Below are 22,904 nucleotides of genomic sequence, written 5' to 3'. Positions count from 1 at the left end.
TTATTTGCTGATTTTAGATTCTATGGTATTAGGAATTGTGCACCATCATATCATTCCTTACTCAGGCTTAGCATTCTCTTAGATCTTCTGCACCTTGGTACATGTTGCACTTTTTAAGAAGATTGCTATATAGTAAGCTGTGTTGTTCCATAGAAAAGGTAGGAGAGTAAATGGTTTGATCCTTATGAACTTTTTTCTTGGAATAAGTAACTACGTAGAAGAACCAAAATGGAATTTAAGGCCATTATTTACATGCAATAGTGAAATAGATTACAAGAGAGCTCTGTAATCTACCTGTGTTCTTATCTGTTTAGCTTTTAGGGATGCAAGAACAAAAAAGAATCCAGCATTTCATTTACATCTAATTTTTGGAGTGACAATGGTATGGCTGGCTTTAACTTGATCATGTTTTTTTTTTTTTTTTTCAGTTGACCAGCTTTAGTTCGATGGTCGTTTTGAATTTTCGTTTTGTCGAACTGTCGTGGACACTTCGAGTTAGTTTTTGCTATGGAGTCAACCAAAAGTCTAGCACCCATTCTACCTTTTATTCCCCTGAATTCTGTGTTTAGAAAGCTAACTCAAGAAGATTAGCAACATCTTTTCTATGATTCACAATTTGGCTGCTGGTTGATGGCTCACACAGATTGAAATCTTTCTTTGAATCTTGTGATGGCATTGCCATTGTGATTCAAACACTAGAAAATTGTAACAGTCCCTACCAAATGAAACATTCATATAGATTTTCTGGCCCATTGACAGGAGATTCCTCAACTTAAACCTTACACCCTAATGCCATATAACATATCTACTGCAGTCCTAGTGGTGATACCATGCTCATGGTGACATTGCTAAGAGAAGATCTTAAAGGCAAAAATAAACTTTAGGCAGCAATCCCTTCCGACCAGAAGAGTTGAATACAAGGCATTTTCAGTCAAGCTTCCTTCAGGTTCTTCCATCAATACCCTTGCTTAACTCCTTGTTCGGTAAACTAGTCGCTCGTTGTCAACTTTCTGTTGTCTTTCAATCCATTAATGGTGTGCCAAGGTTACACATCCTTTATGTTCAAGACATTTTTTAATTGTTATACATCCTTTACAATTCCTCTTGGTGATAAAATTTTATCTGCTAAGCATATTGAAAATTTAAGTAGACTAGTCCCCTTTGAATCATGGACTTCCATTTATGCACAATTTGCTACCATAGTGGAATAAAGGGAATGGTGGATCAAGGGACTGATTGTATTTTGGGGTAGAATATGTTAAGCTAACTTAACTTGAAGAAATGAGTCAATAGACGGTCTTTTCTATCGTGGGGGATAGAATTTGTAACACCCCTAATTTTCTACTGAGATAGAGCTACTACTATGTGTATGACGTGATCTTTTTATGCGGAAACATTCATTTAAAATAATTCATAAAACGATGTCATGGACTTGTGCGTTTGTATTAAGAGTTTTAAAATAAAATATCATTTATGTATTATCTTTCATACCCGACAACAACGATGGATGGAGTTTTAAAATAAAATGTCTTTGTTCAACTAAGATATAAATAGCATTATACTATTATTGTACCATTGACTAAGAGTTTAAAAGTTCAAGTCATTCATCTAACTACATATTGTAACAAAAAAAAATCAACTTATGGAAACAAATTATTGTGCGGCCTTAGGCATCCGAGGGTTGACAAATGAATAACACGGAGCTCATACTATATGATAATTCAATGCCTAGCTCCACCTTCTGATGGAAGTGCCTGCATTTCCATATCAATGCCCTTGACTCCTTGTTTAGCGAGTGGGTATGAAATAAGTGGAAGAGGCAAAATTTGAACCTACTTAGTAAAATTTCAATTGTGCCTAAATTTAACAATATCAAGATAACATGAAGCATAAATAGCAATATAGCTTCTAATGTGAGATGAGTAAAGTGTATTGATACTGATATGCATTAGTGTGTAAGACATACCAATATAACAATATAATAATATAGGCTTGTTTGGAATGATTTTTCAAGTGCTTTAATAAGAGATTCGATCATGATCTAACTAAATTAGTTTCACCGATTCTAAATATGACTCATTAGAGACATAGCGAGCACCTCTACAACCATGGACATTCTCAACAATCTCTCATTTGATTAACATATAGATTGGATGTCGATTTCCTAGTATCTTCTCAATTGTCATATTACCATAGATACAACAATATATGAATTATCTTGAGATATTTTTAGTCGTTTTTAACTTATTGTTTCACATTAATCTATCAAAAAATTTTGTACTAATCAATTGAAAGCTTCCAAGTCTCTACTCATAGCTAAACTAGAAGCACCTAGATAACCCTCACACAAGATTATGCGGTTGGAACCATCTATGACCCACATTTTGTCTGTGTAACAGTCCAAGCCCACCGCTATCAGATATTATCATCTTTGGGCTTTCCCTTCCAATCGTCCCCTTAAGGTTTTAAAACGCGTCTGCTAGGGAGAGGTTTCCACACCCTTATAAAGACAATTTTGTTCTTCTCTCCACCGATGTGGGATCTCACATTCTGTGTCCTAAAACTTCTCGTCTTGGATTCAGAAAGAAAAGGGTGAGGAGTTAGAGGGCATGAACGGTTTGAGGTTGGCCCCACAGATGGATGTGCAAGTAAGTTATAATTGGTAGGAAATGAGAGCATAGGGAGTGGAGGGGAGAGGGGAGAAATTTGAAACAATATCACAAATCACACAGTAGAAGATACAGAGACAGGAGTAACCACAGCCATTCATTGAGTGAGAGGCTATTATCCATAATCTCATCCTCTCTTGGCCTTCATCATTCATTCAAAGCCATTCAAAGAAATATTATATACAACCTTCTCAGTTTCCCATCTCTCTACTGCTTCAATTTGCTTCTTTCACCACCTGCTGCTGCTGCTGCTGCTGCTTTCCTCCGCTCGACCATGGCTACGGCTACTCTATCAGTAGCCAAACCATCTCTCCAGGTTCCTTCCTGCATTACTCGTACTATTCCTTCCCTGCAATCTGTTAATCTTTTACATTTGAAAACATTAGTAAATTCTTTTGCATATATAGCAGGCTAATCTAAAGGGATTTGGAGAATTCTCCGGGCTCCGTAACTCGTCAACCTGTCTTCCCTTTGCGAGGCGAACCTCCGATGATTTCCTTTCCGTCATTGCCTTCCAAACCTCTGCTGTGAGTTGCCTATCCTTAAAAGCTTGACATCTTCTTGAAACAGTATGCATTTTCATGAGATTAGCAATCTTTTGTTTGGAGTAATCAATTCTAACCTACGTCCACTCAATTCTTGAAGGTGGGAAGCAGCGGAGGATACAAGAAAGGGATTGTGGAAGCAAAGCTTAAGGTAGCCATCAATGGGTTTGGAAGGATTGGAAGGAATTTCTTGAGGTGCTGGCATGGTCGCAAGGATTCCCTACTTGATGTTGTTGCCATCAACGACAGTGGAGGTGTCAAGCAAGCTTCTCACCTCCTCAAGTACGACTCGACCCTCGGCATCTTCGAAGCCGATGTCAAGCCTGCCGGAGATGAGGCCATTTCAGTCGATGGCAAGATCATCCAGGTGGTCTCCAACCGCAATCCTCTCAACCTTCCCTGGAAGTGGGTGTTCAAAGTCTTTGCTTCTAATTTCCATTCATTGTTTCTATGAGATCAGAAATTAATGGATGGATAAATAACAATGCAGGGACTTGGGAATAGACCTGGTGATTGAAGGAACTGGCGTGTTTGTTGATAGAGAGGGTGCAGGGAAGCACATTGAGGCTGGAGCGAAGAAGGTCCTAATTACAGCACCTGGGAAGGGTGACATTCCGACCTATGTTGTCGGGGTTAATGCCGATGCTTACAGTCACGACGAGCCTATCATCAGCAATGCTTCTTGCACTACCAATTGCCTAGCTCCTTTCGTCAAGGTCCTCGACCAGAAGTTTGGTAATGCAGACTGAATCCTAGCATAAATTCTTTAACTTTAGGCTCTAGCACAAAATCTGGTAAATTTCGGGTTTATGAATGGATGGATTTGGTATAAATATATGGCAGGTATCATCAAGGGAACAATGACGACCACTCACTCCTACACTGGTGACCAGAGGCTACTTGATGCCAGCCACCGCGACCTCAGGAGAGCAAGAGCTGCTGCACTCAACATTGTCCCAACCTCCACAGGAGCAGCCAAAGCTGTTGCTCTAGTCCTTCCATCTCTTAAGGGAAAACTTAACGGGATTGCACTTCGTGTGCCTACTCCAAATGTTTCTGTTGTTGACCTTGTTGTCCAGGTTTCTAAGAAGACCTTTGCTGAAGAGGTGAATGCTGCATTCCGGGAAAGTGCCGAGAAGGAGCTCAACGGTATCCTCTCCGTTTGTGACGAGCCCCTCGTTTCGGTCGATTTTAGATGCTCCGACGTCTCCTCGACTGTCGACTCTTCGTTGACTATGGTTATGGGAGATGACTTGGTGAAGGTCATTGCTTGGTATGATAACGAGTGGGGTTACTCTCAACGGGTTGTTGATTTGGCTGACATTGTTGCCAACAACTGGAAATGAGCATGAGTGGTTTTCTCATTCTAAGCTAACCACATTTCCAGCTTGTTTTCTGCATTTCTGCTTAATTTTTCCCTTAAATTTGTAATGCGAACACGAAAAACCATTTTCCACTACCCACCATCCAATAAATATATATGCCACAAAACTATGCAGAGTGATAAAGTTCCAAGAGTCGAGTCTCATTCGAGATTTCATTAATATACATTCGAGATTTCATGCTCTATAGGATATGCTAAACCGAATTCAGTTATGCTCTAGTCGAACAGTGACACCAGAATCTAGTTCTTGAGTCCATAATGCGACTATAATTTTATTAAGATAAGGATTCATAAGTGCAGTAATACAACACAATGTACGTATGACAAACTATTTACACAAAATGAAACAAAAGTAGAAAAATTGGGATCAATCATTTTTTTAAAAGAAAAACAAGAATTTTGCAGTGTAGTACTCAAATACCTAATGATGCTATACTCGCAACAATCTGTTTTCCTAGAACAACCAATGTTTTTTTCTTGGCTTTTGTTGAACTGGAACATCTGCAAGACAGATAAACATATTATTAAAAGATCCACGGTTCCCTTATAAGCACATTCACTCTGAATAAACCTCGCTTCTATGGGAACTGGAAAAGGTTGGAAGGATAACCAAACCTTGAACTGCATAAAGTGAATTGTAATGAACCTCAGACCAGAAACTTAACCAAAGCTCTGCATTGCAAAGATAAAGAAGCTGTAAGAACCCTAGTGTTCCAAAACTACAGCAAAGCATTTAGTGTGTAAATTCGAATGTGTCGACATTCAAATGACTCAGCCCTATGCATTGAGAAACTGAGATAAAGAAGAAATATATATCAGAATTGCAGGTAGTTTGGAGATAGCCCTGACACCAAGTCCCGTCGTATGTAGTTTCAGTGAATATATTGAATTTCATCAATCTCAAATATCTTGCAAAATGTTTTATAATTACAGGTTCCATCTTAAATTTGTAGCCAAGGAGATTTTAAGTCTAAGCAGCACAAATGGTCACTTCTTCCATATTCATAGCCAGAACTCTTGGAGGGAAAAAAACAATAAAAGAAAGATATAAAAAAACAAGTTGGACTTATTTCACCCAAACACTTTAATTTGGAAAGTATGCATGCGTGTATGTGTCTGACACATGTTAGACACTCACAAACTTATTAGCACGATAGACAGTGTCAACACAAGTTGTATAAAGTTAAAGTCTAATGCTTATTAGACATGTTTTCAAAACTTGTTAAGCATACTAAATAGACAAAAATAGTACTATTAAGACAAAATTAATAAATTTTGAGCCAAAATACATCGAATTAATTTTTTTTTTTCAATATATAAATGCATAAACTTATTCATTTAATTTCCTTCCTATGTCTTTCTTGTGTCTGAGTCCTAGATTTATACAAAATGACATGTCACTATATTCGTGTTGTATTTATGTCTTATATATGTATCCATGCTTCTCAGCTTACCACGCTTTGGAGTCTGAGATCGCGGAACAATTTCAATGAAACAAGTGTCTCTGAATGATGTCAGGAGGCAAATCTTTGCCACAAACTGCACATAATCAAGCAACTACATCAAGAAATAAACAGAGAAGGTATGACTAAATGTTCTAGTGGAAAATCTTTAGTTTTGGAATATATATATTTGGTAAGAAACCATTTTATTTATATACGAATTTTACAAAAAGGATGGTAAGTACATGATGATTATAAAAGACATTCCCAATTTCATAAAAGAGATGCATAACTATACGAACAAAGATCTTAGACACCTAGAGATTGCATAATAAATAACATGACAAAAAGATGCATCAAAAGTGAGCTATTTGTCTAAGAACGCCCTTTGAGTTAGTTTGATTCGTATAATGCCTTTGGTGGGAGATTTAAAGCAGTCTTGATAGTCAATGGTGGGGGAGGTTGGGGTTTGAAGGTCGCCTTTAATGGAGGAGCAAGTGGGTAGTTGGATATGAGTTTAAAAAAGACATCCAAACCATTTTGATCTTCCCCAATAGGAATAAGTAGCTTGTTTAAACCACCATTGTCACGAAACAGTGCAACCTCTATATGTGTACCTTTTTTATTGGTGATTTTTTCAACCCAAATGGTCTGTTCGACGAATCTTTCCTCTCTAAAAAATTTCTGATTCGAAGTAGCTGTGAGAAGGGCTCGGATAACCATTACCAGCCATCTCAAAGAACCCCAATGTGAGATAATGAAAGAAACTCTATCATTGTGGTCTCTGTAAGTTTCACCCTTGTGCCTCTAATTCTGCTGTCGATCTCAATAGAATCTTTCTATCAATGGTGGTAGTTCTCTTCTTCAAGGGAAGGGGTGTCGCCATGACCTCCACACTATATCGCTCTCGATGCATCAATAATTTTGGGAATACAATTTAGAACTGGATAAACAAATTCTTTGAAATCATTTTTCATTCATCAACGTATGATCACCCATCTCTTCCACCCTATCTCTCCTTCACTCTCTCGCTCTCTCTATTTTATCTTAAACTCCAAGCTCAATGGTAGTTGGAGAAACACCTAATCCAAGAGCCTGACTTCATTCAGAAGTAATAACCCTCTACAATAATCCAATGTCCAGTAATTTTCGTCAATTGTCTACATTGCCAAGGATATGAAAACTTGCTGCTCATGCCCCTTGGTACATCTTTTATACAAAATCCTAAATTGATAATGCCATGCAACAATCACTCATCAAGTTTTAGCTTATATGATATACCTTATCAGCTGCAGCTTGTAGGGTAATATGGTCCCCCCATTCACCAGATCTGCATCATATAGTAAGTAATCAGAAAGGAAATCTTTTCCTCAAAAACGTGTTTAATATCAGTTAATCCACAGATGAACATTGATTCAATGAGAGAGAGAGAGGGAATATGATCTTGAACAATTTCACATACTTCGCCATTTTCTTGTAATAACGACTGAACTTCATTGGAATATAACCCTCATATAGAGAACGGTAGTCCTTTATCTGGAACATGAAAACAAACCCAGATGTGTGATACTCAAGCAGGATATTCACCCTTAGTTGAAAACTCTTTTCACTTTAATTTGGTATCAAAACATGGGTGAGACGTTACCAGTCACAGCTGACAAGTCTAACAGATCAGATTTAATTTATATATATTGATAAAACTCTGTATGAGAGAACACCTCTGATATGACAAAATGCAGACCGAAGTTGCAGATTCTAAAACAGTAAAAGTGAAATTTCAGTGGAAATAATTAGATCTTGGAAAGTCACTTCTCAAATTACCACTTGTTCTCCCATTCCCAACTACTCGGACCACATGCTACATTAACCCTCCCTACTTCCTCCTTCAATTGCCTAAGCTGAGCTTTTCATCCCAAAAGCAAAAATTAAAAATAAAAATAAAAACCACTAATCTCCCTAGTTCAAGCCCCTCAAGATAGGACAATCTACCTGCTTTACAATGTCTTTTCGCACAAGCTTGTGATACTTGGGTGATTTGAACATCTGATCTGAAAGTGCTCGAAACTGCCATATAATAAGAAAGTAGAGGTAGGTTGTAGATAAACCAGAAGCTTCTACTTCTTACTTAAATGGTTTACATACCTGACAATTTCCATCACCAGAGACCTTCACTTCATGCAAACCATAGACATTTAACCTGAAACAGAATGAAATAAGAACTACTTCACCACATGTGGTAGGAGAGAGAAGAGAAGCCCAGGGAGATGGAAGATTTTATTGACATTAAACATACACTTGACTTATACCACCATCAGTTTTTATCTGGATCCTTTTAATGAATTCCCTCTTGACAACACAAGAACATAATGAAAAACAAGGCAATCCTTATTGGACTTTAGATATTATCGCAACTGAATAAGAAGACTGAAATTAAGAAAGAAAGAAAACCCATAATGAACTTAGTTCACGTTGTGACAAGAGGGAGATACAGAATCAAACCGCACCCTGAAAGAATAAAAGTGTAGGATAGACTTTGAACGGCTCAAACTAGACTGTAGGATAATAAGCTGACGCAGACTCTCAAATATCCTTAAGTTGTCGAAGTTAGCGACGCAGACTCTCACTATTCTTCATTATGATTGTCAAGTTTTAGTGAGATTTGTTTGAACTATTCCTCAATCAAGGAATTAACTATTGCACAGAAAATTACATCCCTTTAAGTCTAAGCCTAAACAATAATGTCAGCATTAGACAAGTGGATCTGTGAGCTTCAACACGATCATGATTACAAAATCATCCATCTAGTAAATTTAAGAACTTGCACTATCTCAACTCCCTGGAAGTAATTTTCAATCTACTGATGCTTAATCATGAATGTGCATGTCTCTTTATATATATAGAGAGAGAGAATGTGCATGTCTCTTTATATATATAGAGAGAGAGAATGTGCATGTGTCTCTTTTAAATATTCTTTAACAGTTGTTATTTATGTTAAATTTTATCATTATTCTACAAAGAGAAAGGGTGGTATTTGATATATATAGAGCCATTTGTTCACCAAGCGGGCAAACTATCTTTTACTTTGAAAAATGCGGGAGACATACCTCTGAAGAAGCCTATGATATTCCAAACTGGCATCACTTTGGTTCGGGATATACAAATTTATCCTTGGAGCATGCTGGAATACCATGAAAAGTGAAGTTCAACATATGAGGTTAGGTAATATCTTAACATTTTAAAAAATTTGTAATATCTTTCTCTCAAAATTTGTAAAATAGTTCATGAACAATGACGGAACAAATAGAACAAGCACCTCAGAACATTCTATCAGAATAAAATTTTAGGACAACGATCTAAAAAGAGAAAGAGTTTCACAATTAAATCTGAGAAGTAGCTATTAATAAGCTTCTTTGATCAGATTCCCCATTTATAAAGCGAGACTTTCATAGTTAGTTCCTTAAAACTCGAACCAGATATAAAGCGATTGGTAGTTCTATCTTCATAAGAAAATATCCTTTTTTTAACAAAAAGGCGTATGCTATAACAAAATGAAAAGAGCAAAGATTCATACAGCAATAGGGGCAAGGTTAGCGAGGCGTCGGGCAATAGCACCGTCTAGCTTAGCATACTCTTCCGTCAATACAACAGCAATCATGTGATCGTCGTCAACGTCCTCCAGATGAGAGCTCAACGAAGTTGAACTAGAACATTCTCCAAAGTTCGGAGTTCCCGGCCTCATGCTGCCACTTATCAATAACTCGCCAACACTTCGTAAAAGAACGGAAGAAAAAATCCCAAATCTAAGCTGCAGATACAGAAAAAAAAGGGAAAAAAAAAAAAAAAAAAAAAAACCGTTCGACGAATGTGAAATTCGAGCTCAATCTATTCAAAAGTGAGAATGAAAATGGTAAATTTCTTGGAGAACACAAAAGCATAATATGGCTAATCCTACAAATGTGCGTGCAACCACCATAACTGGATAATATAAGAAGATGATAAAGAAGGCAAGGAACAACAAACAAATTAAAAATCAAATACAGGAGTTCTTATTACAGTAAAACAGCATGGAACGCGGATAGAACAGACAGACAATGATCTAAATATAAGCACATAATCGATCGCTAAAAGAATGAAACAAAAAACGATAAGGCCTATCTTCTTCAATGATTAGCAGATTACAATTACCGGTATTAACAACGAAGCAATAAAAACAGAATATCAAGGAAGAACAGAATCAAATTAAGCTGAAAAAGAGAAAGAAATCAAATTAACCTGCAACAGCAACGGGCAAAGAGGCGGAAAAGATAAGATGAATGAACAAAGCGGGAGGAAATCAGGAGATTGTTGGAGGAAAGGGTTAGAGAATTCAGAGACGCGTGAAAGTTGAAATGGAAGGGACCCAGGGTGAGCCTGTGGTTTACGCGGGTTCCCCCCTGGGCGTAACAGTTAATACCCGCAGATGGGACTCAAACCACATCAACCGGACATTTTATTCTATTCCTTAAATTACTTTTTTCTCTTTCTATCATATTAGGGTTGGTTTATATTTAGAAAAAACTATGCTAAACATTGCTCTCCAACAATATTTTACCTTTCAAAATGGTTCACAAATGGTCTAGGATCGTGGACCGTTGACACGGACCCTTGAATGAAAGCGTGCATATTTGAGGTTTTGAAACGACCGTGAAATTTTTTATTGGTTTAAAAGAGGGAATAGAGTGAAAATGATGCAAGAACGATGGAGGTGATAAAATAGATCGTAGAAGAAGAAGAAGAGGATTCGAGAGAGTTGATTGAAAAATGCACTATGTTGAAATAAAAATGATTTGAATGTGTCATCAATCGAACATTGTAAGATAGCTCGCACGAAAATCTCAAACAATGCACAATAAGAAAATTGCAAGAAGACAGCTCGAAGGCTGCATTCATGGCAATCATCACTAGTTTCTCCCTCTGAGTAAAGGGAGGGTTTGCTATATTGATTCGGGCAGTTGGTGTCCTCTTCCTCTTTGAGAGTTGCGGGTCTTTGCCGCTGCATGAGTGGTAGCTCACGCTCAAAACTCCTTGTACATGAGTCCTAGCCGTTGCGCAACGGTCTGTTTTCCGGCTTCGCTTGCGCGATTTACAATGATGATTGGTTTCATCCATCCTCGACCCTAGTGAAATTGAGTATTAAGGGGCGAGTTAGTCAAGCGATTCACACTAAAATTTTAAGCAATGCACGAAAACTACAAGACATCTTACACCAAAATCTCAAACAATTCGCCGATCAAAAAACTGTAAGAAGATAACTCACACTAAAATCTTAGACAATGTGCCGATCAGAAAACTGCCAGAAGACAGCTCGCACTAAAATCCCAGAAGACAACTCGCACTAAAATCTCAATCAATGCACCGATCAAGAAGACATCTCGCACTAAAATCCTAGAAGATAGCTCACACTAAAATCTCAAACAATGCACACCAATCAGGAAGATAGCTCACACTAAAATCTCAGACAATGCACCAATCAGATCGTAACTCAAAGTGTGAAGAACATTCTTCACACATTGTTTCCTTATCAGTCATCGTGAGAACATTTGAAATGTTTTTCAAACATGAAGAATATTATTGATCCTGACTTAATGAGGGTAACTCAACTAATAAAAACGTGTATTATTGATCAAAAGATTGGAAATTCAAATCCCGAACAAAAAAACAAATAATAAAAACTTGGAAGCTTCTCATATTTTCCACCCTTCTTGAACTAAAAAGAGAGAAAAAAAACCAACCACAACGCTGTGTTGAAAAAATGGTTCAATTCCACCTGTGGAAATTCATTTACATGGTACGATTTTCTTTCCTAACCAGCAATAACATTGACCATATCACACCCCAATTAATCATATCATCTCTCAACACACAGTTTCAACAGCTCACTATCACCAATATTTAAAATTTTAAGCAAGAACATCCCTCTTTTAGGATCTACAATCTAATGTTCAGCTACTAGGAAATGGATGAAATACTGGTTGAAGTAACAACATTCTAGGATCGTAGCAGCATCGGCGTAGGCCTTCTTTGGTCTGGAAGAAAGAAATTGTTAATTTTGTTTTTCAGTAATACTCGACCAAAATGGAATTCATTGACTTCGAACAACAAATAGTCTCCCTTGCAGATAAAATGATCAAGGATTACCTTTCACCATGTAACCTTGTTGGTTGGAGGAGGCTTCGCCCGGTCTCGCAGCTCGGAAACACCCTGACCACACTGAGAGTGACGAAAGTGCACGAAAGCGCAGGTGCATTTCATCAGCCGAAGATCAAAACTTAGTCCATTGCTTACCGCAAGGATTTTACTGCGTGTCGTAACAAAGCTCCAGTACTTCCACAGGCTCACAAATGCCCCAGGTACTGGGAAGTTTCACAATGCCAACAGATGTTTCGGAGAACGGGATCCATAGTTTGTCTTCGTAAACTTTGCGTCGAAACTATGAACACTGACAATGTAAATGATCTCATAAGACCAAAAATAAATTCGTTAAAAGTAGATAGAGACCTACTTCGGATAGAAATTCTTCCACAAATCTATATCAAGTATACTTCCGTTTCCTCCCGTTTCTGGCCGTGTGCGAAGAATTTACTGTATAATGTGAATTCGAAAGTTCTCGAGGTATAGGTGCTCCAGACGACTTTAAGATCTTGACTAAATCTTGAAATAAATTCTTATTTTCCCCATTCACAAACACTATGGCTTTGCCCTCCTCTCCAAGTCTAGATGCCCGACCAATCTGGTGAACATACTCCTTGATGGAATTTGGCATGTCAAATACAATCACTTGCCTCACACGCAGGAGATCCATCCCTCGACCCAAAATCCCGGTAGCCACCATCACTTGAACGTCTCCCACCAGAAATGACTTCATGGCTTCTCGTCTCTCCTTCATGGACTTGTGCCCGTGAATCGACAATGCCTTTATCCCAGTGGTAACAGTAATTGCATTAGAGAGTAGATCGGCCCCAAGCCTTGAGCCTACATATACTACAAGAGGTGGCATAAAATGTTGCTTGCTTGCTAATATGTCAAAAAGCTTTTGCTTCTTATTCTTTGATTCAACCCAGATAACAAGCTGCTTCAAAGCCTTAGTTGGTCTATTTGACATGCCAGCAGTTATAATAACAGTACCATCTCCCATAGTTCTTGCCATCTTCTCTACTTCCGGAGAGGTAGTTGCGGAATACATTAAGATTTGCGGTCTTGAAAGAGCCGTAAAAATCTGTAATACCTGATCGCGAAAGCCTTTTTGGAGCAAGCAATCCACTTCATCCAGAACAAACGTCTTCAGCTCATCGAATTCAATATCATGCTTCATCAAAAGATCAACCAACCTGCCTGGAGTAGCGACAATCAGCTCAACTCCTTGCTCGATACGATAGACCTGTCCAGCTAGGGCATCACCACCGACAACAAGGGCAGTTTTAAATGGCATACCTTTTCCAAGCAACTTAGCTTGTTCTTCAACTTGAATGCAAAGCTCTCTAGTAGGTGTAAGAACCATAGCTAGTGGCTTCTTTTCGCCATGGCAATTCTCAAGACGAACACGAGCACAGTAAGAAACTATTGGGACCAGATAGGACACAGTCTTTCCAGAGCCAGTCTCGGCTGAAACAAGCAGATTTTTACCCAAACAAGCAGCTGGTATAGCTTGCATCTGGACAGCTGTGGGCATCTCGTAGCCTGCAGTCTCTAGATTTTGAAGGAGCTTCTGAGGAAGGTTACAGGAAGAAAATGACAAAGTAGGAGAACAACCTATGTCTCCCTTTATAACGATTCCAAGTTTTCTCCTGAGCAATTCAGTCTGCTCAGAAGTCAAAGAAGAACCCAAACAATTAGAATCCTTAACATAAAAGCACTCATCAGCTGCAGGAAGTCTTTTAGGAGGTGGAAAATCAGAAGGCAGTGCGTTCCTATTAGCCATTTTGCACAGGACTGACTGTTTACATTCCATGCTGCAAATATCATCATCTGTCTCGTCACATATATACTCACCATAGCGACCACAAACAACACATTTAGGTTCGCCAGGCAAAGCCTCTCTCTGATCTTTACATTTCACTCTAACAGCAGATTCTACATTAGAAACAAAAGTTCAAGGAAGATTATACAAAATCCAGGCGTTTATTAAGCATACAAAAGTTGCTGGAAAGAAAAAATAAACCACTAGTAAAACCAACGAGATAAATTCCCGAAAGCGATGCAATAATTTTCCTGTTGTGCTTCCATTTTATACATCTCTTGTTTCAATTAGTTAGTGTAACATGCCAACCATGACTGATCACGTCTATTAATTTGTCTATAATCATGCATCAACAGACGCGATCAATCATACATTTGGAAATCTAATTGTTCAAAGTGGATCAAAGATAATGCATGAACTTAGGTTCACCTCAATTGCTTTCTTTCAATCATTTGAAAGAAACTAAGCTATGGGGAAGTTACCATTCAAAATTAACTCCCTCGACGAATAGCTTACCAGTTTCTAAACCCAACAACACTACCTGGAACATAGACGCTAAAGATATAACAGGAAAAATAACAAGGTTTTATAAGAAAACTAGGAATCTGCACATTCAAATTATGAAACAATTTCTGACAGGAACTCTGAAAATGATGGATTTGAAACAGGAAATTTGATTGTAGTGGAGATACCATACTCCTAATAGGACTTATATTAGAACCTAAAGCAGATGCAGATTCACCTATCCGATCCTAGAGAACATTTGCCTTCGCATTTTCAGATAAATTAACCATTTACTTGGGCTATTTTTCCTTTCAACCATAAATCAAAGCAAATTTAGTCCTAGAGCAGCTAACTATGCAGTAAAATTCCTAGGTACATTGTAATTTCCCTATTCCTATCCCATTTATTTCAGTTAATTGGCATCATAGTCAATTAACATGACTACGACGACAGACTTGACAGTTACACAAGTGCATGAATGGTTCCGCCAAACTCAATGGATTGAGAAGAACTAGATTCAAATGTTAAGATATTAGCAAGAATTCACCATGTCGGTATCGGATGAGCAAAAATATTGACAAGTACATTAAAAACATGAATAACAGAATATGTTGGGGCATGAAAGAAAATAAAAAAAAGAACCTAGCCAAAAACGATCAAGTAAGCATAACAACGACAAATGATACATATCAATGTAACAAAGCAGTAAAAACACACGTGTTCTTGTGTCTCAAAGAAACAAAACCCTCTTTTTTTACCTCCAGATTCATCAGTATCAATCGCTTTTGACAATGATTGAGGCACATAATCCTTGTTTCCGTTTTCCATGACTGAAAAACTGAGTATTATGACGCTTGGAGGAAGAAAGACTCGAGCATGCGCATAAGTTCCTGCAAAATAAATAAACAATCTCCACCATAAATTTAAAGGGCGGAGCAACTAGTTAGGGATTGATCATCCATACCATCAAGGATTTTGTATGGGAACACTAATCTTCTCATTCTTTAACAGGTAAATAACATCCTGACTTCTAAACCTAGGCTCACTGGAATCACTTGATTAATTGTTTAACGGAATCGCTACCAGAAAATTGATATCATCCCCCCAATTAAATTCTTCGATGTAATTTAGGTGAGCGAAAAATATATCAATAAATTTTTTCACGATGCGTATTATGTATGAAATCTCGAATGGAAAATTTTGGTGGAATCATCTGCAACAAACAGGACAGAATAGAACAGAATAGAACAGAAGAGATCGAGGAAGATTACCTGGAGTATAAGGGCCGATCGTTCGCTCGAAGAACAACGAACAAATTCTTCAATCTCCTCTCAGTTTATCCCTCGGTTGAAAATTTTCAATCTCTTCTCCATTTGAGCGAACCCGTGCAGTGTTGCGCTTGCGCTAGTATGGAAATTTAGTAGGCTAATATTTTAATAATAAAAAAAAAATTAAATATATTAAATTAACCTTTATTCTCTCTTATAATAATTTAATCAATTTTATTTATTTATAAATGTGTTTTAAATTATTTGTAATTTAATAAATATATTTAATTCTTAATTAATTTATTGATTTACCAATAAATTCTATTAAATATTAATAATATTTTCAATAGAAGGTCTTACGTAAGACCTAGGATCATTTAATAATATTCTGAGTCTCGTAAAAATCTTACCATTGGTCTCGTAAGACCCGGACGATACAGCAGAAATTAAATGATACAGGAAGTTAGAACTTAAAAAGAAAATTGAAATATGGGATCTCGTAAGACCTAGACGATACGAAGAATACGAAGAATCAAATCAAATAGACAGATCTATTTCGCTTAGTAAGAATACTCTGCGTAGTGGGTATCTCGTATGACCTAGAGATGTTTACTCGGGGCTTGTATGAATATGCAGGAAGCGACACTCCTAGTAATTACGTGTCCCCGACTAGAAATAGGTGTAAGCTCGAGAAAGAATCGAGAAGAGTTGACATTAAATACAAGATTTGATTCATAAAAACAGAGTAAATGTATATATAGATTAAGAAGAAAGCATTTTGTGATATCTATTAAGAGAGTTCTGCTTCTGCATCCTCATCTGGCTATGGAAGTTCCGTATGAACAAATCAGCCACATCATCAATATCCTTCTCTAAACTGAACTCCTCGCCGGCCTCCTCCTTCGAATTCTTCACCATCTCAATCACCGACCACCCATTTGTTCTTCCGACAGCCGCCTCTGTTTCCAGCTCCGCCCACTCCCCTGTTTCTTCCCCTGTTTCTGCCCCTGTTTCTTCCCCTGTTTCTGCCCCTGTTTCTGCCCCTGTTTCTGCCCCTGTTTCGGCCCCTGTTTCTTGTTCTACTACTCCCTGATGTTCTTGAGCTTGTTCGAGCTCGGCGGCTTGAATTTGGCACTGATTTTGTTGATGGGTGACCGTGGATAAAGGGATTGAGGAGACGAGGAAGTTGGATTGAGCTAGCAATGAGTAGATAATGAGGCGAGCTTTGAGGGCTCGAGCTTTTCTTTTCACCATGGCTCTTAACCCACAGGCCATTTGCTTCACCATGTTGCTCAATGATTCCTTCTTCATATTGTGGTTCAAATGCTTGATAATTGGATGATCTTTTAAATAAGTGAAGGCGACTGAAGCTGATAAGAAACAGAGGAAGAAAGGAAGAGTGGTGGTTAAGGAAAGGTGGAAGAGAGTGATATATGGAAGCGATTCAAGACATCTGGCGGAATGGAAGGCATAATGTCAATCAATGGAATAACTTTTTTTGCTCCAAAAATCAAGCGAAAGAGCCTGTGATGGCGAGTTTGTGTTCGGATAACGAGCAAAAGAATCACTGAAAAAGAAAACCCGGGTCACCCGAGGATTCGATCAAATTAACCCTAATCGTACGGTTTAGATTGGGTCGTCAACTTTTTGGGTTGTGTTGGTTCATGGGTTCTAGTAGACGCGTTTTAAAATCGTGAGGCTGACAACAATACATAACTGGCTAAAAGGGACAATGTTTGCTAATGGTGGACTTGAGTTATTACAAATGGGATCAGAGCCAGACACTGGACATTGTGCCAATGAAGACGTTGGACCCTCTAAAGGGATGGATTGTGAGATCGGGAAAATGAAACATTCCTTATAAGGGTATAGAAACCTTTTCTTACTAGACAGGTTTTAAAATCGTGAGGCTGACAGCAATACATAAGGGGCTAAAGCGGACAATGTTTGCTATAGTGGTGGATTTGGGTCATTACAAACGGGATCATAGCCATACACTAGACATTGTACCAATGAAGACGTTGGACCCTCCAAAAGGGTGAATTGTAAGATTAGGAAAACGAAACATTCCTTATAAGGGTATAGAAATCTCTCCTTACAAGACACGTTTTAAACTCGTGAGGCTAACAGCAATACATAACGGGTAAAGCGGACAATATTTGCTACTGGTGGACTTGGGCATTACAAATGGGATCAGAGTTAGATACTGACATTGTGCCAATGAAGACGGTGGACCCTCCAAATGGGTGAATTGTAAGATCGAGAAAACGAAACATCCCTTATAAGGGTATAGAAACCTCTCCCTACTAGACACGTTTTAAAATCGTGAAGCTAATGACAATACGTAATAGGTGAAAGCAGATAATATGTGCTAGCAATGGACTTAACCGTTTAGAAAATATCTCAACTCGATCGGATCTAAACTCAAGGGGGACTGTGGGTGTGGAGGGACAAGTGTTTAAAGAGAATGGCGGTTGCTGGCTAAGTCAATGACAGAGAATAAAGTAGAGAAGAAAAGGAATAAAGAGAAGAGATGGGCATCAATTTACAACAACTTTAAATATAATGAGAATAACTTTGGTGCCAATTACGAGGCTGTTAAAACAACCCAACATCGCTACAAAATATTGCTAATTACGAGACCTATCATATTCAAAAATTAACCCGACTCATCCCGAGCATATCTATTAGTTAAGATATTGAACGTCACCAAATCGTCCGTTCTTTGAAAATATGTACCATACTGTATGTACGGACTCATTCAAACCACAAACAGAGTCAAGGGAAAATATACTAACAACAAATCTGTATCCATGATGTCCTATATTGGTTGGGGAGGAGAATACACCACCATTTATAAGGGTGTGGAAACCTTCTCCTAGCAAACGCGTTTTAAAGCCTTGAGGGGAAGCCCGAAAGGGAAAGCCCAAAGAGGACAATATCTGCTGGCGGTGGATTTGGGTCGTTACAAATGGTATCAGAGCCAGACATCAGACGATGTGTCAGCCTTCCCACTGTTCCCCAAAAAGGGGTAGACACGAGGCGGTGTGGCAGCAAGGACGCTGGTCCCAAAGAGGGGTGGATTTGGGGGCGGTCCCACATTGATTGGAGGAAGGAAAGAGTGCCAGCGAGAACGCTGGGCCCCGAAGGGGGGTGGATTGTGATGTCCCACGTTGGTTGGGAAGGAGAACAAACCACCATTTATAAGGGTGTGGAAGCCTTCCCCTAGCAGACGCGTTTTAAAGCCTTGAGGGAAAGCCCAAAAATGACAATATCTGCTAGCGGTGGATCTGGGTCGTTACAGTATCAAATGTATTGAATTTTAAAATTTTGACTAGAAAAACTTCTCCACCGATCGAGGGTAGGGGTTTCATATGACCCGAAAACCCGACTATGACTCGAAAACCCGTCTAACCCAAATCACATGGTTACAACACTACCCAATAAAAAAAAAAAATAGAAGATTGGGTTGTGAACTCTATCCGGGTTGTTCAGATCACTAATCCTACTAACCCGAAATTTTAAGTTGATCTAAAAGATTTCACCCACTCAACCCAATCCGACCTGTGTGATTAAAAAAGCATTAAAATTAATTAATATTATTATTAATTTTTGGGTATAAATGACAAAAAGAGGATGCAATTAAAAGAAAGGTACTTTCAATATGATTGAAGAGGCACCAAACAGACAAAGGGCAGCCAATTAGTGGAAGTAGTGGAGACCAATAAAGTGGTAGTGGGGCTGTGAATTTGAAATACGACCCAGTTCAGTGTGACGTGACAACATTATTTACTCGTCCCTTTCAAGAGTGTATACTATTATCTCCACAAATCAACACGGGTTTTTTAGCATATTTTGTCCTCACTCAAATAAATTAAACACGCTTAACTTTAGAGTTTTTATAATTGAGTCACTGAAAGGAAACGCTCGTTTTGAGTTTTTATAATTGAGTGCTTAGGAGTCTCGTATTTTATTGTAACCACGGTTTAATGGATACGAAATTGATAATGGGTGTGACTTCCTTTGAGCACCACTTTAATGGTTCATACCTTAGAGCTGTTTATATCGATCGAGTTCAAAAAAAACGTTGCATAGGTTACAATTTTGAAAATATCTCTCTAAATAAAATGGTTAACTAATAAATTTATTCATGTCAATCCGAGCAGCTAACTTGGGAGATACTTTCAATTAAGAAGTCAGAGATTCGAATCTTCACCTGTTACACGGTTTGAATTTGAAGTTATTTAGTGTACGTAAAGAAGTCGCTCTCAAATTTACTGAATGTGGAAGGCATTTGGTATTGGGCTATGGGTACCATTTTGGTTCCCTTTTCTTTTCTTCTCTTCAATAAGGAATACACACTAAGCCTTTCAATATTCCCCTCATTGCCTCCACTCACTTTTCTTCCTCATATCTCAATTAATATTTTATATATTTTATTACCAAATTTATAGACGAATTTTATAGAGTTGGTATAAATATCGGGATTGGGGACTTACTCATTCAGTGACTTTGACAAATAGGGTACTATCGGGTCGGGAGAATTCAATAATAGACGCCTGTTGGCATTCCAACCTTCCTTCTCCTTTCGGGGCCTACCCAAAAGAGAATCTAGTGTTTCTTGGTCGTGAATATCTGAATAGGACGAATCGTCCCGTGATTATGACTAATATATTATTCTATTAAATACAAAATTACAAGTTCAAAAATATGTCTTTTTAAAATTTAGGTATGTAAGACACAAACATGAAATGAATTTGTAATTTAACACTCAGTTCTTTATTTGGCGCTAAAAGTAAGTTTGGGATATAGATGTCCATGTAACTTGCAAGGACCCGTCCAAGGTGGAGCATGAGAGAAACCGCTAAGAGATTTCTTATTTTAACTGAGGGAGGGCGGAGATTATATCAGATCTAACTCTATGGAGTTACAACCGCGACACTTCCACCATAACCAGATCTAACTCTTTGTAGCCACAGCCACAACAATTCCATCATAACTAGTTCTAACCCTTTGTAGCCACAGCCACAACACTTCCATCGTAACTAGATCTAACCCTTTGTAGCGTAGATCTAACCCTTTGTAGCGTAGATCTAACCCTTTGTAGCCACAGCCACAACACTTCCATCGTAACTAGATCTAACCCTTTGTAGCCACAGTCATAACACTACCAAGTTGATCCCGAACAACAACGCTAAATCGGGTGACCTAAGATTTATCTTAAAACGCTCAAAAGCCCCAAAAGAACCTCTGGAAAATACAATCATGGAGCAGTAGGACCAGGTCCAAGTAGTAGTAGTAGGTTTGCTGGCCTAATAATGGAGCTAATTGTACCGTTGAAAAAGCTAGCTTCTTTCTTTTTTCACACATACCAGCAATTTCCAAACAAGTGCTCGCTCTTTTCCTGTCCATACTATACTATAATTCAAAAAACATTAGACAAACAAACAGACAAGGCAACAGACCATGGAGCTGGAGGATTAGGAGCGGTGGTTGGACCTCAATTTTCAAATGGCAGGAGCGTTGCTTCCTCTGCACTAATGCCCCTCCACTTCCTATAATAATGGAGCATAGGTCGTTGGATGTTCCCCATCTCCCTGCTGCTGCTGCTGCTGGTTCCTCCTCTTGTTGGGTTTTCTTTGCTTCTGCGAGGCCTCTCAAACCTCGCAGGAACAAAGAAACCCATCCCCAGCAGCTGAAAGAAAGACATATCATATCATAAAACATTACAATTACAGATATCAATCATGGGTGGACTCCAGTCCTCTGTTAGAGCCAAGAGGCTTTGGAATGTTCTCAAGGTAACGCTTATTCTAATGGCAAGAAAGGGTCTGATCTCAAAGAGAAGGTTCATCATGGACACGAATTTGATGCTGAAGAGAGGTAAGCTGTTCAGAAAATCTTTCACCAGCTACTTCATGTTCCATCACCACCACCATGGCTCCAGTGTCGGAGATATGACGTGTGGCGGTTTCGGCATACAGGACTACGAGTTTTCCTGCAGCAACACTCCCATTAATCCTGTTTTTTCCCACATGTCAAAGCGCAGCGCCAAATACCATGCTTACTTCCCCTGTATCAACCTAACAAAGCAAGAAGAAGAAGAAGAAGAAGAAGAAGGTTCAGACCCAGAAGCCAGGGCGGCGATTACTTTACTACCCATGACTCCTGAGAACACAGTAAATCACTTGCAGTATAATGCTTTAAGTCCTGCAATGGAGGGGGCAAGCCCACTCGTTTCCCCGTTCAACGTACGGATATCCAACTATTCGTCTGAGGAAGAAAATGAAATTAGCAGTGAAAGTGGACAAGTGGATAATCAGGCTGAGGAATTCATCAGAAGGTTCTATGAACAGCTGAGGACACAACGACGCCTGCAACTACTGCAATATAGTTAATTTAAGCTAATTCATTCCCCTTGCTGTTGTGTGGTTTGAAGAAATTCTACATGTTATTCTTTCATCAGTTATGACAATATAATAAATCTGTGTATGGAAAAGGAAAAAAGACAGAAGAGGTTGTTTATGTGTACAACTGAATGCACTAAGCTATGCATAGAAATCGATACAAGAGCCTAATATGTTTCTCTACATTATTCAAGCAACTCGAACATACTTAGTAAGTTGATTGCGCTAATAATCGGGTTGACTGTGCCCACACCAACATTTGAAGGTAGTATCTGTAACGCCCCAGATCCACCGCTAGCAGATATTGTCCTCTTTGGGCTTTCCCTTTCGGGCTTCCCCTCAAGGCTTTAAAACGTGTTTGCTAGGGGAAGGTTTCCACACCCTTATAAATGGTGGTTTGTTCTCCTCCCCAACCAATGTGGGACATCACAGTATCGGAGGGCACGATTGGAGGTTACTTGCAACAACAAAGAGGTGCAGACACTAGACATGGAATATTAGTTCAAGTCTTAAATTTGGCAGAGTTTCAATATAATAGAGAAAGTACCTCTCTCTCTTTTCTTTCATGTACATCTATCTTCTAATATAGAGAGAAGAAATTATTAGGATCACACTCGCCAATTGTTATTTGTCACACAGCTTGATGGAAGTTATTCGTTGCAACTCGACTATGATTTGTTGGAATGTAA

At 38.5% G+C, this 22,904-nt stretch overlaps 5 protein-coding genes across 10 annotated transcripts; 2 read left to right on the top strand and 3 right to left on the bottom strand.

Annotated features, from left to right (window-relative positions):
* The first annotated feature begins 2,820 nt into the window (after nucleotides 1–2,820).
* LOC111792213 (glyceraldehyde-3-phosphate dehydrogenase A, chloroplastic) lies at nucleotides 2,821–4,705 on the top strand. 2 transcript variants are annotated; one of them, XM_023673558.2, is made up of 5 exons: nucleotides 2,821–2,985; nucleotides 3,080–3,196; nucleotides 3,315–3,619; nucleotides 3,705–3,949; nucleotides 4,058–4,705. In XM_023673558.2, exons 1-5 carry the CDS (start codon nucleotides 2,944–2,946, stop codon nucleotides 4,558–4,560), a joined length of 1,212 nt encoding a protein of 403 aa, XP_023529326.1. In that variant the 5' UTR covers nucleotides 2,821–2,943; the 3' UTR covers nucleotides 4,561–4,705. The 2 variants fall into 2 exon arrangements, with proteins under 2 accessions (XP_023529326.1, XP_023529325.1); XM_023673557.2 differs by having other exon boundaries at nucleotides 3,077–3,196.
* A 134-nt stretch (nucleotides 4,706–4,839) lies between these two features.
* Nucleotides 4,840–10,513, bottom strand: LOC111792214 (OVARIAN TUMOR DOMAIN-containing deubiquitinating enzyme 12). Of its 2 annotated transcripts, none has more exons than XM_023673559.2 (10): nucleotides 10,313–10,509; nucleotides 9,612–9,845; nucleotides 9,145–9,218; nucleotides 8,183–8,237; nucleotides 8,030–8,104; nucleotides 7,503–7,576; nucleotides 7,322–7,370; nucleotides 6,053–6,137; nucleotides 5,214–5,270; nucleotides 4,840–5,099 (listed from the first exon to the last, which is right to left on the bottom strand). In XM_023673559.2, the coding sequence occupies exons 2-10, from the start codon at nucleotides 9,777–9,779 to the stop codon at nucleotides 5,053–5,055; spliced, it is 684 nt and encodes a 227-aa protein (XP_023529327.1). In that variant the 5' UTR covers nucleotides 9,780–9,845; nucleotides 10,313–10,509; the 3' UTR covers nucleotides 4,840–5,052. The 2 variants fall into 2 exon arrangements, 1 of the variants encoding a protein (XP_023529327.1); XR_015420602.1 differs by lacking the exon at nucleotides 4,840–5,099 and adding an exon at nucleotides 6,658–6,936 and having other exon boundaries at nucleotides 5,218–5,270; nucleotides 10,313–10,513.
* Nucleotides 10,514–10,829: 316 nt separating this feature from the next.
* On the bottom strand, nucleotides 10,830–15,948 carry LOC111792212 (P-loop containing nucleoside triphosphate hydrolases superfamily protein). Of its 4 annotated transcripts, XR_002814761.2 has the most exons (5): nucleotides 15,812–15,948; nucleotides 15,299–15,430; nucleotides 12,582–14,149; nucleotides 12,218–12,509; nucleotides 11,798–12,105 (listed from the first exon to the last, which is right to left on the bottom strand). XR_002814761.2 is itself a non-coding variant. In XM_023673556.2 (3 exons), the coding sequence occupies exons 2-3, from the start codon at nucleotides 15,366–15,368 to the stop codon at nucleotides 12,612–12,614; spliced, it is 1,608 nt and encodes a 535-aa protein (XP_023529324.2). In that variant the 5' UTR covers nucleotides 15,369–15,430; nucleotides 15,812–15,948; the 3' UTR covers nucleotides 11,798–12,611. The 4 variants fall into 4 exon arrangements, 1 of the variants encoding a protein (XP_023529324.2); XR_002814760.2 differs by lacking the exon at nucleotides 11,798–12,105 and adding an exon at nucleotides 10,830–11,196 and having other exon boundaries at nucleotides 12,218–14,149; XR_002814759.2 differs by having other exon boundaries at nucleotides 12,218–14,149.
* A 323-nt stretch (nucleotides 15,949–16,271) lies between these two features.
* LOC111793710 (uncharacterized) lies at nucleotides 16,272–17,330 on the bottom strand. The gene has a single exon (XM_023675719.2). It carries the CDS (start codon nucleotides 17,117–17,119, stop codon nucleotides 16,571–16,573), a length of 549 nt encoding a protein of 182 aa, XP_023531487.1. The 5' UTR covers nucleotides 17,120–17,330; the 3' UTR covers nucleotides 16,272–16,570.
* A 3,844-nt stretch (nucleotides 17,331–21,174) lies between these two features.
* On the top strand, nucleotides 21,175–22,400 carry LOC111793620 (uncharacterized). Its single transcript, XM_023675580.2, has one exon. It carries the CDS (start codon nucleotides 21,556–21,558, stop codon nucleotides 22,204–22,206), a length of 651 nt encoding a protein of 216 aa, XP_023531348.2. The 5' UTR covers nucleotides 21,175–21,555; the 3' UTR covers nucleotides 22,207–22,400.
* Nucleotides 22,401–22,904: the final 504 nt, after the last annotated feature.

The sequence above is a fragment of the Cucurbita pepo genome, chromosome 4 (genome assembly GCF_057944985.1).
Source record: "Cucurbita pepo subsp. pepo isolate OVF chromosome 4, ASM5794498v1, whole genome shotgun sequence".
In the NCBI taxonomy this organism is placed as follows: Eukaryota; Viridiplantae; Streptophyta; class Magnoliopsida; order Cucurbitales; family Cucurbitaceae; genus Cucurbita; species Cucurbita pepo.
The sequence above is the reverse complement of the archived record's forward strand: the minus strand, read 5'-3'. Positions and strand labels throughout refer to the sequence as shown.

Excerpts from the sequence above, each read along its gene's own strand:
- LOC111792213 (XM_023673557.2), top strand. The coding sequence starts at position 2,944 with ATGGCTACGGCTACTCTATCAGTAGCCAAACCATCTCTCCAG. Across the intron at positions 2,986-3,076 it reads TAGCCAAACCATCTCTCCAG|CAGGCTAATCTAAAGGGATT; the intron begins GTTCCTTCCTGC and ends TTGCATATATAG. Across the intron at positions 3,950-4,057 it reads GGTCCTCGACCAGAAGTTTG|GTATCATCAAGGGAACAATG; the intron begins GTAATGCAGACT and ends AATATATGGCAG.
- LOC111792214 (XM_023673559.2), bottom strand. The coding sequence starts at position 9,779 with ATGAGGCCGGGAACTCCGAACTTTGGAGAATGTTCTAGTTCAACTTCG. Across the intron at positions 8,105-8,182 it reads CTGGTGATGGAAATTGTCAG|TTTCGAGCACTTTCAGATCA; the intron begins GTATGTAAACCA and ends ATTATATGGCAG. Across the intron at positions 5,271-6,052 it reads ATCTCAGACTCCAAAGCGTG|AGCTTTGGTTAAGTTTCTGG; the intron begins GTAAGCTGAGAA and ends TTTGCAATGCAG.
- LOC111792212 (XM_023673556.2), bottom strand. The coding sequence starts at position 15,368 with ATGGAAAACGGAAACAAGGATTATGTGCCTCAATCATTGTCAAAAGCG. Across the intron at positions 14,150-15,298 it reads TGATACTGATGAATCTGGAG|AATCTGCTGTTAGAGTGAAA; the intron begins GTAAAAAAAGAG and ends TTTCTAATGTAG.
- LOC111793710 (XM_023675719.2), bottom strand. The coding sequence starts at position 17,119 with ATGAAGAAGGAATCATTGAGCAACATGGTGAAGCAAATGGCCTGTGGG.
- LOC111793620 (XM_023675580.2), top strand. The coding sequence starts at position 21,556 with ATGGGTGGACTCCAGTCCTCTGTTAGAGCCAAGAGGCTTTGGAATGTT.